Here is a 14,779-nt window from a genome sequence, read left to right on the forward strand (position 1 = left end):
CAAATTGGATTTACTGCAAGTCCTGCTTTACAGGTGTGCTGCGTTGTAGGGCTAAAAGGTATTAATGGAGAAAAACTGGCTTAGCATACTTAAAGTGCAAGTTACTTACCTTCAGAAACAGCTTATCTGGTAGAGACTATACCTAGCCACAGCTTCCTTACCTTTGAATTTCCCCAGGCGTCAGACTGGACCCGGAAGATTTTTCGTGAGCAGTACCCCTGAGCGCCCGTAGGTGGCGTCGGTTGGCTCTGTGCGGCGTCGTCCACACCGTAAGTGACGTCCACGTCAAATATATAGGCGCCACCTCGGTGCGCTGAGGTCAGTTACTTTTAATGACTTTCCACGCCAGAAGTGTGGAGCCATGAACAGCACTGACACTGGTGTGTCCAAATTGAGGCCCTAAAAGGGATGATCAGCCCTGACCCTAGAGATCTGTCCACAGAGCGGGAGGACGGGTGGGTCAGTAAGAAACTGAGGCTAGGTATAGTCTCTACCAGATAAGGCGTTACCAAAGGTAAGTAACTTGTTCATCTGCTAGAGACTTCTAGCTGCAGATTCCTTACCTTTTAATAGATACCCAAGCAATACCATCCCCGGTAGTGGGTCTGTGGACAAATTTTAACTAGGAAGTCCTGCAGGACCGAATGGGTGAAATGCCTGTCCCTGCGGACTATTACACCTTTATGCAAGCCCTATAAACAATTGTCTACATATTTTAAATAACATTACTATATGAGCTGTATGATTGGTTGTGTGCTTTTCTGTATCTAGATTAAAGGGGTAGTTGAATGAGCTCATTCAGACCACTTTGAGACTCCACATCGCCTTGGAATCTATATTCGACACTTACCGGACATGATTTCCCTGCCTTGAGAAAGCCCTGGCTTATCAGCCCCCGGGCGAAACACGTGTCGGCTGTCCTTCTGTCTCTGCACATGACTTCAAATAAAAGAAAAGAATACCATAGACGAGTGCTTATTTTCTCAGCTCATATAACGTCGAAAAACTGATTTTGGGGATTCAACTACCCCTTTAATCTAGATACAGAAAAGCACACAACTAATCATACAGCTCATTAACTTTGCCTAGGGTGGTATCTGTTTTGGTTAGTGCTACAATCTACATTTGGGTCATGACCTAATGTGTGTGAGCCCTGGTAACACCCATCATTTCAACTAATTACCAACATTACTATATGGACTGTTTTGTTAGTGCCAACAAACCTTGCGGCAACTGATGCACTTTACAAATCCCTTCACCTAGTAGTATACAGCGCATATAGACACAAGTGGCTTACCCTCAACCCTATTCCATTTTCTCAAAAGGTATTTGAAAGGGAAGACTTAGGCACATGTAGCAATACATGGAAAACACAGGGCTTTTGCTTTGAAATGTAACTGATGTTTTTGCATACGAACACGTTGGGATGATTATATCCTGGATAGGAATGGCGCACACTGTATGCGGTAAGTATTTAGTGGTATAAGTAACAGTATAGGTGCTCAGGGAAGAGGCAATCATCTATCACCTCACAAATACGATCAACAGATCTATAAAAAGTTTTGAATCATGCCCCGGCACACATTCATAGTAATTATAACAAGTAAACAACTTGACTATCAGCTTGAATACATGAAAAACATGAGTACATTTTAATGCATTTCTTGTTGAGACTCCAGCCAAGGCAAAGGGAACTGGGTTAGAACATTTCAATGAAACAAGTCTTGGGGGCAGAATTAGGACACTTCTCTGAAATGAGACAGGTGACAGGGATTTGGGGTTAACCAAGACATTGTCCCTCAGAACAGTGGGATATGGCCCTTGGGTCTCATGAGTACTGAGGATGTGGCTCGACAGCGATAGCAGGTAGGAAGAAGGGCAGACCTGCCCTATGCACACAGACACCTACCCTGTAGTATGCAGTCTTGGCGTAGACTTGAAACTGCCCTTCCGTGGTCAGCAAGGAGCCGTAGTTGGATCCTCTCTGTTGGGAAAGAAGAAATGAAAAACACATTTAATACAGGAGAAGCTGATCCGGCTGTCGCAAGGGGCTTTGTGGATAACGCTGGCCGCCCTTGAAAACTTGAAACTTCTACACTGGACGCTTCGCCACCACTGTTTCTCTACATCCTTTCCCCCCTCGCTTTTCATAGGCTTGCAGGTATTATCCCTTCCATCTTTTGCAGGAGCCACCCATTGTTGTCTGTCCCTGTCAGCACCTGCAGCAAGGCTCAATCGCTTTCTGCCACAAGTGTTTGTCTCTTCTGGCAGCACTCACCAAGCTCCCATGCACCTTATAATAAATAATAGTCCATATTTGTAAAGCGCAAACACATCACCCCTTAAGGTTTCAAGGCAATGGGGGCCGTCAGGGAGATTAAGTCAGCTATTGCCCAGAGTCACATGATGCTGAGCTGAGCTGCCGCCGGGGATCGAACTGTGAGCCCCGCGCTCCGGAGTCAGCCGCTCTGGCCACTGCGTCACACCTCTCACCTTCTGTTTTCTCTGCCACTGAGGACCTCATCATGGTCTTCCAGGGCTGGTGCATGTGCAGCCCTTCCTACACCGCACCAGATCATATGCTTTTTCTGGAATTTGGTAGGCAATCACCCCAAATGTAAGTGTTTTATATACCAATTGATGCTATGTTCAGCTCTTCCTTTACAAGGGTTACACATTTTTCAATAAATGCAATCGGTCAGGGAGAGCCTCACCCCACATGATCCGTACTGGTGGATGAAGGGGCTAATGAAGTTCCACATCCAGAGAACGCATCAACGAGTACCTCCGGTGGACAAGATGCAGCCAAAACTTCCAACCTCCCAAATAAGGTTTGGAAAGAAGAATGTAGTGGCATGGGTATTTGTGCCAAATGAGCTTTCCAGGAGGCACTAGCACATGGGTGGTGTTTCATAAAGGCCAGGGGTAAAAATATTGCTAACCCACAAAGAAAACAAGCATTGGAATAGCCAATAGGTCTCGCCTTTGGGACCTTATAAGTGTTTAGCCATGCAACAGTTGCATAACTAAATACTTATAAGGTCCAAAAAGCGAGACCTATTGGCTATGCAAAGCGGCCGCGAAAGTGAAAGTGATCGCGATCATGATCAAACATCAAAGTGCTAAAGCGCACATGCACTGTAGCTCTAGGCTGGCCTGGTAGCACTTTTTGGAGCCCTCTCAATAAGTCTCGCCAGACCAGCGCATGCGCTGGGTCAGGCGAGACCTAAAAAACGAGCTGCAGGATGAGAAGATTGTGAAAGGGGCACCAGACTCTCACTTTCACAACATGCAAGACCCATAGGCTTAGAATAGCAATGGCTTGTATGCCAAATGCACCAAGCTCTGGCAGCATAAGAATTCATAACCATAAGAAAAGCCCTGGAGACAAAAGGCTACCCAGCCACAGAGGGTGAAAGGTCTCTACCCAAAAGAAGGAAGGGCTGGCTAAATATTGAGCCCCTGAACAAAAGGGCCTCATCTATAAGCCATACAGCCTTACAGGTAGACATCTCTTGATTCTTAGACATAGAGAGGCCATCATCAAGAAAACATCCAGCGGTGGAGATAAAAGGTTCTCCATTGATAAGGCAACCTTCACTAGACACGGAAGGGTCGCCTTCAACAAGATATCAAGCACAACAGGCACGCTTCACTTGACGAAGAAGGGGCTTCGTCAATAAGACACCCGTCACTAGATGTAGAAGTGCTGATGTCTCTGAGACATCTATCTCCAGAAGGAACATATTGAGTTTCTCTAAGTCATCCAATCTTACAGGTGAATGGTCGGAATTATTGAGACCCCTTGCACTAGAGGGTGCCAGTCTTTCTAAGATGTCCAGGCCTTGGAGTGGGAGCATCTACATCTCTAAGACACTCAGTGTCTGAAGGTGAATGATCAGCAATTCTAAGACACTCTGCACTAGAGGGTGAAGGCCTCTATCACTAAGGCACTTGGTACCTGAGGAAGGGGATTTCTATGCTAAGTTAATCATTCCTGTAAGGAGAGAGGTCTCTGCCACGGCCTCCATCTTTAAGGCACCCAGCGATTGATCGTCAAGGCTCTGTAGCCATTAAATATCCAGCCTAAAGTGGCGAAGGCTTTGAACCCTTCAGCTATCCAGCCACAGAGGATGAAGGCGCTGTATCCCTAGATATCCAGCCATAGAGGGTGAAAGCGCTGTATCCCTAGATATCCAGCCACAGAGGATGAAGGCGCTGTATCCCTAGATATCCAGCCATTGAGGGTGAAGGCGCTGTATCCCTAGATATCCAGCCACAGAGGATGAAGGCGCTGTATCCCTAGATATCCAGCCATAGAGGGTGAAGGCGCTGTATCCCTACATATCCAGCCATAGAGGGTGAAGGCGCTGTATCCCTAGATATCCAGCCATAGAGGGTGAAGGCGGTGTACCCCTAGATATCCAGCCATAGAGGGTGAAGGCACTGTATCCCTAGATATCCAGGCATAGACGGTGAAGGCGCTGTATCCCTAGATATCCAGCCATAGAGGGTGAAGGTGCTGTATCCCTAGATATCCAGCTATGGAGGGTAAAAGATCTGTATCTTTAGAATATCCAGCTATAGAGGGTAAAACATTTAGAACATCCAGCCGTCTACAGTGAAGACTCTGTACCCCTCAGATATCCAGCCATAAAGGGTGAAGTGACTGTATCCTTAAGATATCCATCCATAGAGGCTGACAGGTCTGTACCTTTATAATATTCCGCCCTCGTCAGTTAAGCCTATGTGCCCCTCAGATATCCAGCCCTAGTGGGTGAAAGGCCTGCATCCTAGAATATCCAGCCCCAGATGGTGAAGGCTATTTTCCCCATAGATATCTAGTTACAGAGGTGATGGGTTGGTACTTTGAAGATATCCAGACCTTGAAGGTGAAGGGTTTGTGTGCTCAAGATATCCAGCCCTGGATGGTAACGGCTATGGATCCTTTAGATAAGCATCCCTAGAAGGCGAAGGCTTGGAATCCCTAAGCTATCTATTAATTAATTTTTTTTTTAAGCTATCTAGTCACAGAGTGTGTACAGTTTGAATCCCTCCGATATCCAGCCACAGATGGCGAAGGTTTGTATTCCTCAGTTATCTGGCCACAGACGGTGAAAGGTTTGTATCCCTCCGATATCCATCCACAGATGGTGAAGGTTTGTATTCCTCAGTTATCTGGCCACAGACGGTGAAGGGTTTGTATGCCTCAGATATCTGGCCACAGACGGTGAAGGGTTTGTTTCCCTCAGATATCTGGCCACAGACAGTGATGGGTTTGTATGCCTCAGATATCTGGCCACAGGCGGTGAAGGGTTTGTATCCCTCAGATATCTGGCAGCAGACGGTGAAGGGTTTGTATGCTTCAGATATCTGGGCACAGACGGTGAAGGGTGAATGGTTTGTATGCCTCAGATATCTGGTGACAGACGATGAAGGGTTTGTATGCCTCAGATATCTGGCCACAGACGGTGAAGGGTTTGTATGCCTCAGATATCCGGTCACAAATGGTGAACGGTTTGTATGCCTCAGATATCTGGCCACGGACGGTGAAGGGTTTGTATCCCTCAGATATCTGGCCACACACGGTGAAGGGTTTGTATGCTTCAGATATCTGGCCACAGACGGTGAAGGGTGAAAGGTTTGTATGCCTCAGATATCTGTCCATGGACGGTGAAGGGTTTGTATGCCTCAGATCTCTGGCCACAGACAGTGAAGGGTTTGTATGCCTCAGATATCTGGCCACAGACGGTGAAGGGTTTGTATGCCTCAGATATCTGGCCACGGATGGTAAAGGGTTTGTATCCCTAAGATATCTGGCCACAGACGGTGAAGGGTTTGTATGCCTCAGATATCTGGGCACAGACGGTGAAGGGTGAAAGGTTTGTATGCCTCAGATATATGGCCATGGACGGTGAAGGGTGTGTATGCCTCAGATATCTGGCCACAGACGGTGAAGGGTTTGTATCCCACAGATGTCTGGCCACAGATGGTGAAGGGTTTATATCCCACAGATATCTGGCAACAGAGGATGAAAGGTTTGTATGCCTCAGATATCTGGTGACAGACGGTGAAGGGTTTATATGCCTCAGATATCTGGTCACAGGCGGTGAAGGGTTTGTATCCCTTAGATATCTGGCCACAGAAAGATGAAGGGTTTGTATCCCACAGATATCTAGCAACAGAGGGTGAAGGGTTTGTATGCCTCAGATATCTAGCCACAGATAGTGAAGGGTTTGTATGCTTCAGATATCTGGCCACAGACGGTGAAGGGTTTGTATGCCTCAGATATCTGGCCACAGACGGTGAAGGGTTTGTATCCCACAGATGTCTGGCCACAGACGGTGAAGGGTTTATATCCCACAGATATCTGGCAACAGAGGGTGAAAGGTTTGTATGCCTCAGATATCTGTTGACAGACGGTGAAGGGTTTATATGCCTCAGATATGTGGCCACAGGCGGTGAAGGGTTTGTATCCCTTAGATATCTGGCCACAGAAAGGTGTAGGGTTTGTATCCCACAGATATCTGGCAACAGAGGGTGAAAGGTTTGTATGCCTCAGATATCTGGTGACAGATGGTGAAGGATTTGTATGCCTCAGATATCTGGCCACAGACGGTGAAGGGTTTGTATGCCTCAGATATCCGGCCACAGAAGGTGAAGGGTTTGTATGCCTCAGATATCTGGGCACAGACGGTGAAGGGTGAAAGGTTTGTATGCCTCAGATATCTGGTGACAGATGGTGAAGGATTTGTATGCCTCAGATATCTGGCCACAGACGGTGAAGGGTTTGTATGCCTCAGATATCTGGGAACAGATGGTGAAGGGTGAAAGGTTTGTATGCCTCAGATATCTGGCCAAGGACGGTGAAGGGTTTGTATGCCTCAGATATCTGGCCACAGACAGTGAAGGGTTTGTATGCCTCAGATATCTGGCCACAGACGGTGAAGGGTTTGTATGCCTCAGATATCTGGCCACGGACGGGGAAGGGTTTGTATCCCTCAGATATCTGGCCACAGACGGTGAAGGGTTTGTATGCCTCAGATATCTGGGCACAGACGGTGAAGGGTGAAAGGTTTGTATGCCTCAGATATCTGGCCATAGACGGTGAAGGGTTTGTATGCCTCAGATATCTGGCCACGGACGGTGAAGGGTTTGTATGCCTCAGATATCCGGCCACAGAGGGTGAAGGATTTGAATGCCTCAGATATCTGGCCACGGATGGTGAAGGGTTTGCATCCCTCAGATATCTGTCCGCAGACGGTGAAGGGTTTGTATGGCTCAGATATCTGGGAACAGACGGTGAAGGGTGAAAGGTTTGTATGGCTCAGATATCTGGCCATGGACGGTGAAGGGTTTGTATGCCTCAGATATCTGGCCACAGACGGTGAAGGGTTTGTATGCCTCAGATATCTGGCCACAGACGGTGAAGGGTTTGTATCCCTCAGATATCTGGCCACAGACGGTGAAGGGTTTGTATCCCTCAGATATCTGGCCACAGACGGTGAAGGGTTTGTATCCTTCAGATATCTGGCCACGGACGGTGAAGGGTTTGTATCCCTCAGATATCTGGCCACAGACGGTGAAGGGTTTGTATCCCTCAGCTATCTGGCCACAGACGGTGAAGGGCTTGTATCCCTCAGATATCTGGCCACGGACGGTGAAGGGTTTGTATCCCTCAGCTATCTGGCCACAGACGGTGAAGGGTTTGTATGCCTCAGCTATCTGGCCACAGACGGTGAAGGGTTTGTATCCCTCAGATATCTGGCCATGGACGGTGAAGGGTTTGTATCCCTCAGATATCTGGCCACAGACGGTAAAGGGTTTGTATGCCTCAGATACCCAGCCACAGGCGGTGAAGGGTTTGTATGCTTCAGATATCTGGCCACAGGCGGTGAAGGGTTTGTATCCCTCAGATATCTGGCCACGGACGGTGAAGGGTTTGTATCCCTCAGATATCTGGCCACAGACGGTGATGGGTTTGTATGCCTCAGCTATCTGGCCACAGACGGTGAATGGTTTGTATGCTTCAGATATCTGGCCACAGACGGTGAAGGGTTTGTATGCCTCAGATATCTGGCCACAGACGGTGAAGGGGTTTGTTGTCTTGGGTAGTAGTCGGCCACAGAGTGGAGAGGTTCTTTAAAACAAAGGCTTGCAATGCTAGATAAAAAGCTTCTGTAAATACATTCGCTTAATCATAGCAATGGAAAGGCCTGGCTGTGACCCGAAGACCTCCAGGCGTTCCACCATGGTAACAGAACTGCTCTGAATCACGGAGCTGCTGCCGCCACCTGAGGAACGCAAGTGCGCCCCCCAGCATCTCTCAGAGCCCCCCACCCTCTCTCAGAAACCCCCCACCCCGCCCTCTCTTAGCGCCCCCGCCCTTTCTCTCTCTGCGCCCCCCGACTTCTCTCAGCGCCTCCGCCCTTTCTCTCTCTGCGCCCTCCGACTTCTCTCTGCGCCCCACGACTTCTCTCAGCGCCCCCCGCCCTCCCTCAGCTGCCCCAACCTCCCCGCTCCGCCCGATTCGCAGGGTACAGAGCCGCAGCCACGCCGAGCCTCCTCGGGGGAGCCCGAGTGAAATGTGTTTGTGTACACGCCGTGACCCCCTGAAAGAGGAATGAAGAAATGCTCCAAGGAGGCCAAATTAAATTATAAACATATTTAAGGCACAACAAGATAATGAGAGAAGCATAGGCGTCCTCGCAGCGCCAGGGCCGGCGTCCAGCGCCTCTATGAGCACGAGTCCCCGGTGCCTCGTGACGGGTTCACGCGCCTCCTTGCAAAGACTCAGCTGTGAGGCGGCGGCTGGGCCGCAAAACAAACACTTTCGAATAAAGCGCCCAATGAGGCTGTCAGATTGCAGAGCGAACTCCACAAACCGAGCAGGCCGCTTGCGCTCCGTCTTCCTGCTCCCACCGGCGCGAGCATGTTCGAAGTCCCAGGAAAAAATACATTTCGTCGACGGGGCGCTCCCTCTCTGATAGCACCAACGCATTCTTTGACAAGATTTGCTGCATTTTGGAGCCTTATTATCCCAATTTGTGGTGAAAGTTTAAGGCAGCTGTATGTGGTGAGTCAGTGTAGCGCCGAGTCGGAGCGTCGCCCCGCAAAAACGGCAGGGAAGGAAAAATAAAAGGACACGCGTTTTATTTTTCTTTCCTGCAGAGGCTTGGGGCGGGGCCTAGGTGGTAACAGCACAGAGGGGAGTGGCCTGCACTGCCTTCACTGCCCATGAGGGCATGGGCAGCTGTCTGAGGCAGGCAAAACCCTCATGCTCAGTGAAGCTCTCTCCAACCACAGCTGCATTGCTAGGGTTCAAGGCCGACTCCCAGAGAGTCCTGGAGCGCTAATCAAGGGCGCTCAGACCAATCCCGAAGCTGCTCTCATGTGAGAGCAGCTTCAGGAAATGAGAGGAGCTTCCGGATTGGCCGCAGGGCAGGCTGGGAGCCTGTGCTGGAAGATGAGGAGCGCAATGCTGCATTGCTGGGGTTCAGGCAGACTCCCAGAGTGTCCTGGAGCGCTAATCAAGGGCGCTCAGACCAATCCCGAAGCTGCTCTCACGTGAGAGCAGCTTCAGGAAATGAGAGGAGCTTCCGGATTGGCAGCAGGGCAGGCTGGGAGCCTGTGCTGGAAGATGAGCGCAATGCAGGACACAGCCAGCTGAAGATAAGTTAAAACAAATAGATATTACTCTTTTTTATTTTGCCCCACTCCTTTCGCGACCCTTATGCCCCCCCTCGCCAACCTGCCTCACCACTCATAGCAAACACCAGCCGCTACAGCTTCAATAGCAGGCGTTACTTAGTTCTATTCCCAATGGCATTCGTATCATCACCCTTGCAAGAATGAAAGGCAGCTTCTGTCCTGCGAGTTACATACAGACCTCTACAAGCCAGTACACAATTTAGGCCCCACCTACTTGAACAGTTGCATCTCCTTCCACCAACCACGCAGGCACCCCTGCTCCGCAGGACTCCTACTCAGAGGCGTAACGTAAAATGATGCCCCCCCCCTCCCCCTGCAGAACGCGAAGAGGGGCCCCTGAGTCTAGTATATCACAGATAGATATTCCTGGGTGGAATGGAGACCCCTCTGAAGGGCTTGGGGGCCCCATGTGCTACAAGGGCTGCAGGGGCCTGCGTTACACCCCTGGCTGTGAACAAGTATTGCTTCAGAAGGGAGGCGTGGACCAGTTTCATTTGAGATGTGGTTTCCGCTGCTCAGCACCAGCACTTAATAGTCAACACCGGCCCTTGTGAGTCTGCCACATGGTGGTGTTGTCTGTCTAATTCATAGATGAGTACAACAGCAAGTCCTTTGTAATTCATTATACATTAAAAATAATTAATAGCCATTCTTATAGCTTTGGGGTCCTGGAATTGTCTGATTGTCTCACTTGGAGTGTAGTGGTTAGCAGTTGTGTTGGTACTTTCATTGGCAGTGCTGGCGGGGGCAATGACTGGTGCAAGCTGCAGTGGCTAACAGAGTAGGGCCCGCCACTTTAAAAAAAAAACTTTTTACAAATTAAGCACTGGTGTGGACAGACTGTTGCTACATACCAGCTTCTTGTGCTCAGCACCATCTTTTTGTATGCCGGGCCTTGTTTAGGCTCTCAGGGTACCCTAGTAAAATGGACTAATAACACAAAGGTAATTTCCACTGCCGAAGGGTTTGGTCTCCCAGGTGCAGTGTTACCGCCTCCCTGCAGGTTCTACAAGTCGAAACAAAGGATAACGCACAAAGAATAAATGCAGTTTTAGACTGCGCTCTGCTGAATGGAGACTTGTAAGCAAGCATTGCAAATTAGACAGGACACTTCTGACTCACTGTGCGCACTGGCCTGCTGTTACAAATCCATGCCTGCTTGTGTTCAACCAGTGGCATGGCTTCCATTTGTGTAGCAGGTGCAGTATCACCGGGGCCGATAGGCCCACTGAACCCTGATTATTACTGTATTTCACAGTTCAAACATCAGCCGGGGTCCTATTTCCTTCCTTGCTCTGAGGCCCATGATAAACTGGCTACGCCACATTGTTTGACTGGGTTTCCTGGCAACACCTTAGCTTGGTTGAAAGTTGTCTTTTGACTCCAAAGCTGCCAATTCTCTGCAGAGGTTCAAGCAGAGCGGTGCAGCTGCTTATATTTGGGCCTGGCTTCTCCAGCTAGCAGATTTCACCAGCAGAGTCTTACTCTGATGCTAGCATTTGTCAGTCTGAAAGTTAGTCGTCACTTCCGTTAATGCCTTGTGTCTGATGTCAGGACCCGACTCTATTTGTCAGAGCAGAACTGCAGCAAGTTTTAGAATTGACCCCATGTAGTGAGCAGCATGTGTTACCGCATGCGCTGTCACTTGCGAGACACCATTGCTTACAAAAAAGTCTTAGAGCTCGCCCATTGCTTACCATTTGTTAGCTTTAGTGTCACTCTTCTGTGCTGCCTCCTAATTGGATAGCGTAGGTCAGGCGTTACACCCTGTTTCTTCCTGGTGCATAGATCAAGCACAGATTGATTCTTCTTATTTACTGTCTCTCTGCTGCTTGTGCTGTGATTGAGGTACTTTTAAAACTTGTTTGCCCGTGTTGCTTCTTTCCCCTCCCACCCACCACTTCTCTGTGTTGCTGCCTCCCATGCCCCTCACCCCTCTCCACCGTCTTTGCTTGTGATATCTTCTGTCCCTGATCGGTAACCCCTGCCTGATTTGGTGAGTATTATCCATGTGCTTTCCACCACCTGTACTCTACGGCTCAGACAGCTGCTTCCCCCAAAATTTGTAACATGGAAAAGACTGAAGCCACACTTCACAAAGTAAAAGGATACAGTGAGATGCCTGTGTTTGAAAGTAGTGCTGTTTGGATGGGACTTATGAATGGGCTGGTAAAGTAAGTGTGTGTGTGTGTCTGTCTGTCTGTGTCTCTAACTTCTGACTTCGATATTGGAGCTCAGTTAGGTTTCTGAATGAATACCTGTCGACAGGTCCGAGATCCGCAAGGAAGCTTCAGGTTTTCACTTAGCTAACATAGAGGCTCTTACAGAAGGGCAAATTTATTACATAAACTCAGCGCCCGCCCTTACTGTATTTCCCAACGCTATAATTAAATGATGGATGAATGACGGTGCAAAACAAAAGATTCTAAAACTATTAGGGCAAAGGGCAGGTCCAGTAGTATATAAAAAGTACTCTGGCGCTAAAGGAAAAGACGTCATACCAAAAACCTTCTCAGCTCTAGCATACCCATGACTTTAGAACCATTGGGTGTATTTTGCGATATAAATTGTAAGTGTTCATCGAGGAAGCGTTCTAGCATGTTACCCCAGTAGAAATGTCATTCTTGATATGGCTCTTACATTGGCGCTGCACAATTATTAAAGAGCAAATTCTGGCTACTGGTTTCAACCCACTAAAATAAAATAAAAAAGAGTCAGCGAGGCCCTGGTTTGTCAGGGGCTGGAAGGGCTGACCCAGGTACCTTTGGGATGGGGAGGGGTTGCTCGCTTCATAATTAGGGATCTCAAAGCAGGATGTGCAGGTGTCGATTGAATGTCAAAGTGCCCCCTTGGGCTGCCAAGGCGCAGACAGCGCGTTTTGCTGACTGCACTGTATGGAAATCACCCGCCCTTGCATGTTCTGGGAGTCCGTTCAGGGGCCCCCCTGCAGCTCGAGGGCCCCCCCTGCTGCTGGAGGGCCCCCCGCACTGCGGGGGCTGCGGGGGCCTGTGTTACGCCCCTGCTCCTACTCATCCTACGCACACACAGAACAAGATCAGAACAGGCGCTCTCTTCCATCACTCCTAAAGCGTGGAACGGCCTCCCACAGCACACCAGAGCCCGGCCGCGGCCTGAGCAGGTAACAGCAGTGGGGCCGTGTTGGGGGAGGGGGGATTCCACAGACGACCATGAGGAAAAATTAAATAAATAATTAATTTTCCCTCGTCTTCGTCTGTTGAAATCCCCCCCCACCCGGTTCCACCGCTCTTACCTGCATGGGCCGCGGCTGCCAAAGCCGCCTCCTCTCCTCTTGAATTCCGCAAGAAACTGAAGACCTGGTTTTTCAATTAACTAACCTACCACAGACACGGCGAGGCACACACACACCTGCTCAGTGCCTGGATACCCTCGCAGGTGATAGTGCGCTTTACAAATACACATAACATAAAGTTACAGCTGCAGAAAATTCACGTGCTATCCATCTGCTGAAATTGCAGGGCAAATTAAGGCTCTTCTAGCAAAATCTGCCTGTGGCAGCCCTCAGGGTGGTATCTGAACCCCAGTAACGCCTCAGGCAGAACCAGCCCAAACTACCCGAGAATGAGCGGGTGAAACATCCCTTCCTGCCGACACATAGGCAACTAAAGAGGATTAGGCAGTTTCATGTACTAACATTTATTATTTAGGAAAGGAGGCTTGCAATGTGGTACAGATTACATCAGTGTCATTCGTGTTTCTTATGCTCTTTTACCAACCGCACTAATCGTACCCGCGGTGCAGCGCGACATACTCCAGGAACGAGAAGTACAGAATGCATTTCCCACAGTGCACACCCTGAGCTGATTGGGCTCTGGGTTTAAGGGACTGGTCAAAAACGATTTGCATCAAACATTCATGAGTGTTTTAGTTGGGAGCCCAAGTGTCAGCTTGATTCGATCTGTGAGCAAGGTGTCTGGAGACAGCGTCAGGTTCATTCTTCCCGTGAGTGGGGTGCTTGGAGGCAGTGTCAGTTCGATTCATTCATCCTGTGAGTGGGGTGCTTAGCGCTGAGCTGTCTGCTTCCTTCATTGTGCGAGTGGGGTCTTTGGATCCCGAGGTTCAGCCTCATTCATTCAGTGAGTGGGGTGTTTGGAGCACAGGTGTGAGGTTCGTGTATTCTACCCCTCACCTCTTTTCAAACATGAAGAGTGTCTGTCGGGCTGAGCAAAGGTCAGTCTGACACACTGGCATAACGAAAATTGAGGGGGCCTCCCTGCAAGGAACGTGAAGGGGCCCCTTCTAAGCCCAATCAAGAGCTCTCCGGCAAGAGTGCTGTGCTGAGGGGGTCCCCTGGAGCTTGGGGGCCCCCCACACCATGGGGGCTGCAAGGGCCTGTGTTACGCCCCTGGTCTGACAGACACTCTGCATATTCAAGTTAGGCAGCCAGGCGCTGCACAAGCTCTAAATGCGCAGGTCTGGCTGCCAGCCGAACTTTGCCAGGCTGAAGATTTCACAACCCTGTGGGCATAACCTCCTTGGCTTGTCAAAGCGCTGCGAGGTCTCCGCCTCATGAGGAGGGAGCACGTCATCAATAGAATCGGACCTGGGCCGTTCAGATTTAAGCCCTGAAGTGCACAGGGCCGACTATCCATCAGTGGGGCCTCGTTACAGAGTGAGGTGCGGCCAGCAAGTTTCACTGATCCCATCCCATTTTGTCACAAGTAAGGGAAGTTCATCCTCTTATTGGCTAATCCATGATGAGTTCAGCCAGTGAAAGGAGGCTGCAGTTCCTTCCCCACTCCGCAAATAACCACTGAGGCTTCCCCCCACCACCCAATATCACCGCTGCTGCCCAGTACGTTCTAATTTTTACATTTTGCGTGTGTTTATGTATGAATGTATATGGATTTGTGTGTGCTGTGAATGGGCGTGTCAGTCAATAATATATTTATTTGAGCAATAAGCTCTTAAACATGAAACCAATAATACATGGTATCCCTTGCTAAAAATCTAATCTAAAACTATAAATACTTACATGATGAAATCCCTAACGGGAGTGCATAAAGTGGGTGAAGCCCTATTTTAAAAA

At 49.2% G+C, this 14,779-nt stretch overlaps 1 protein-coding gene across 1 annotated transcript in view; it reads right to left on the bottom strand.

Moving 5' to 3' along the window:
- Nucleotides 1-14,779, bottom strand: part of NPR1 (natriuretic peptide receptor 1) — a 735,215-nt gene that overhangs the window by 208,299 nt on the left and 512,137 nt on the right. Inside the window, exon 9 of the mRNA XM_085639850.1 lies at nt 1,910-1,984. Within this exon, the coding sequence (XP_085495976.1) occupies nt 1,910-1,984 (75 nt within the window). The remainder of the gene's footprint in view (nt 1-1,909; nt 1,985-14,779) is intronic.

This window comes from Triturus cristatus, chromosome 12 (genome assembly GCF_964204655.1).
Source record: "Triturus cristatus chromosome 12, aTriCri1.1, whole genome shotgun sequence".
NCBI classification, from domain to species: domain Eukaryota; kingdom Metazoa; phylum Chordata; class Amphibia; order Caudata; family Salamandridae; genus Triturus; species Triturus cristatus.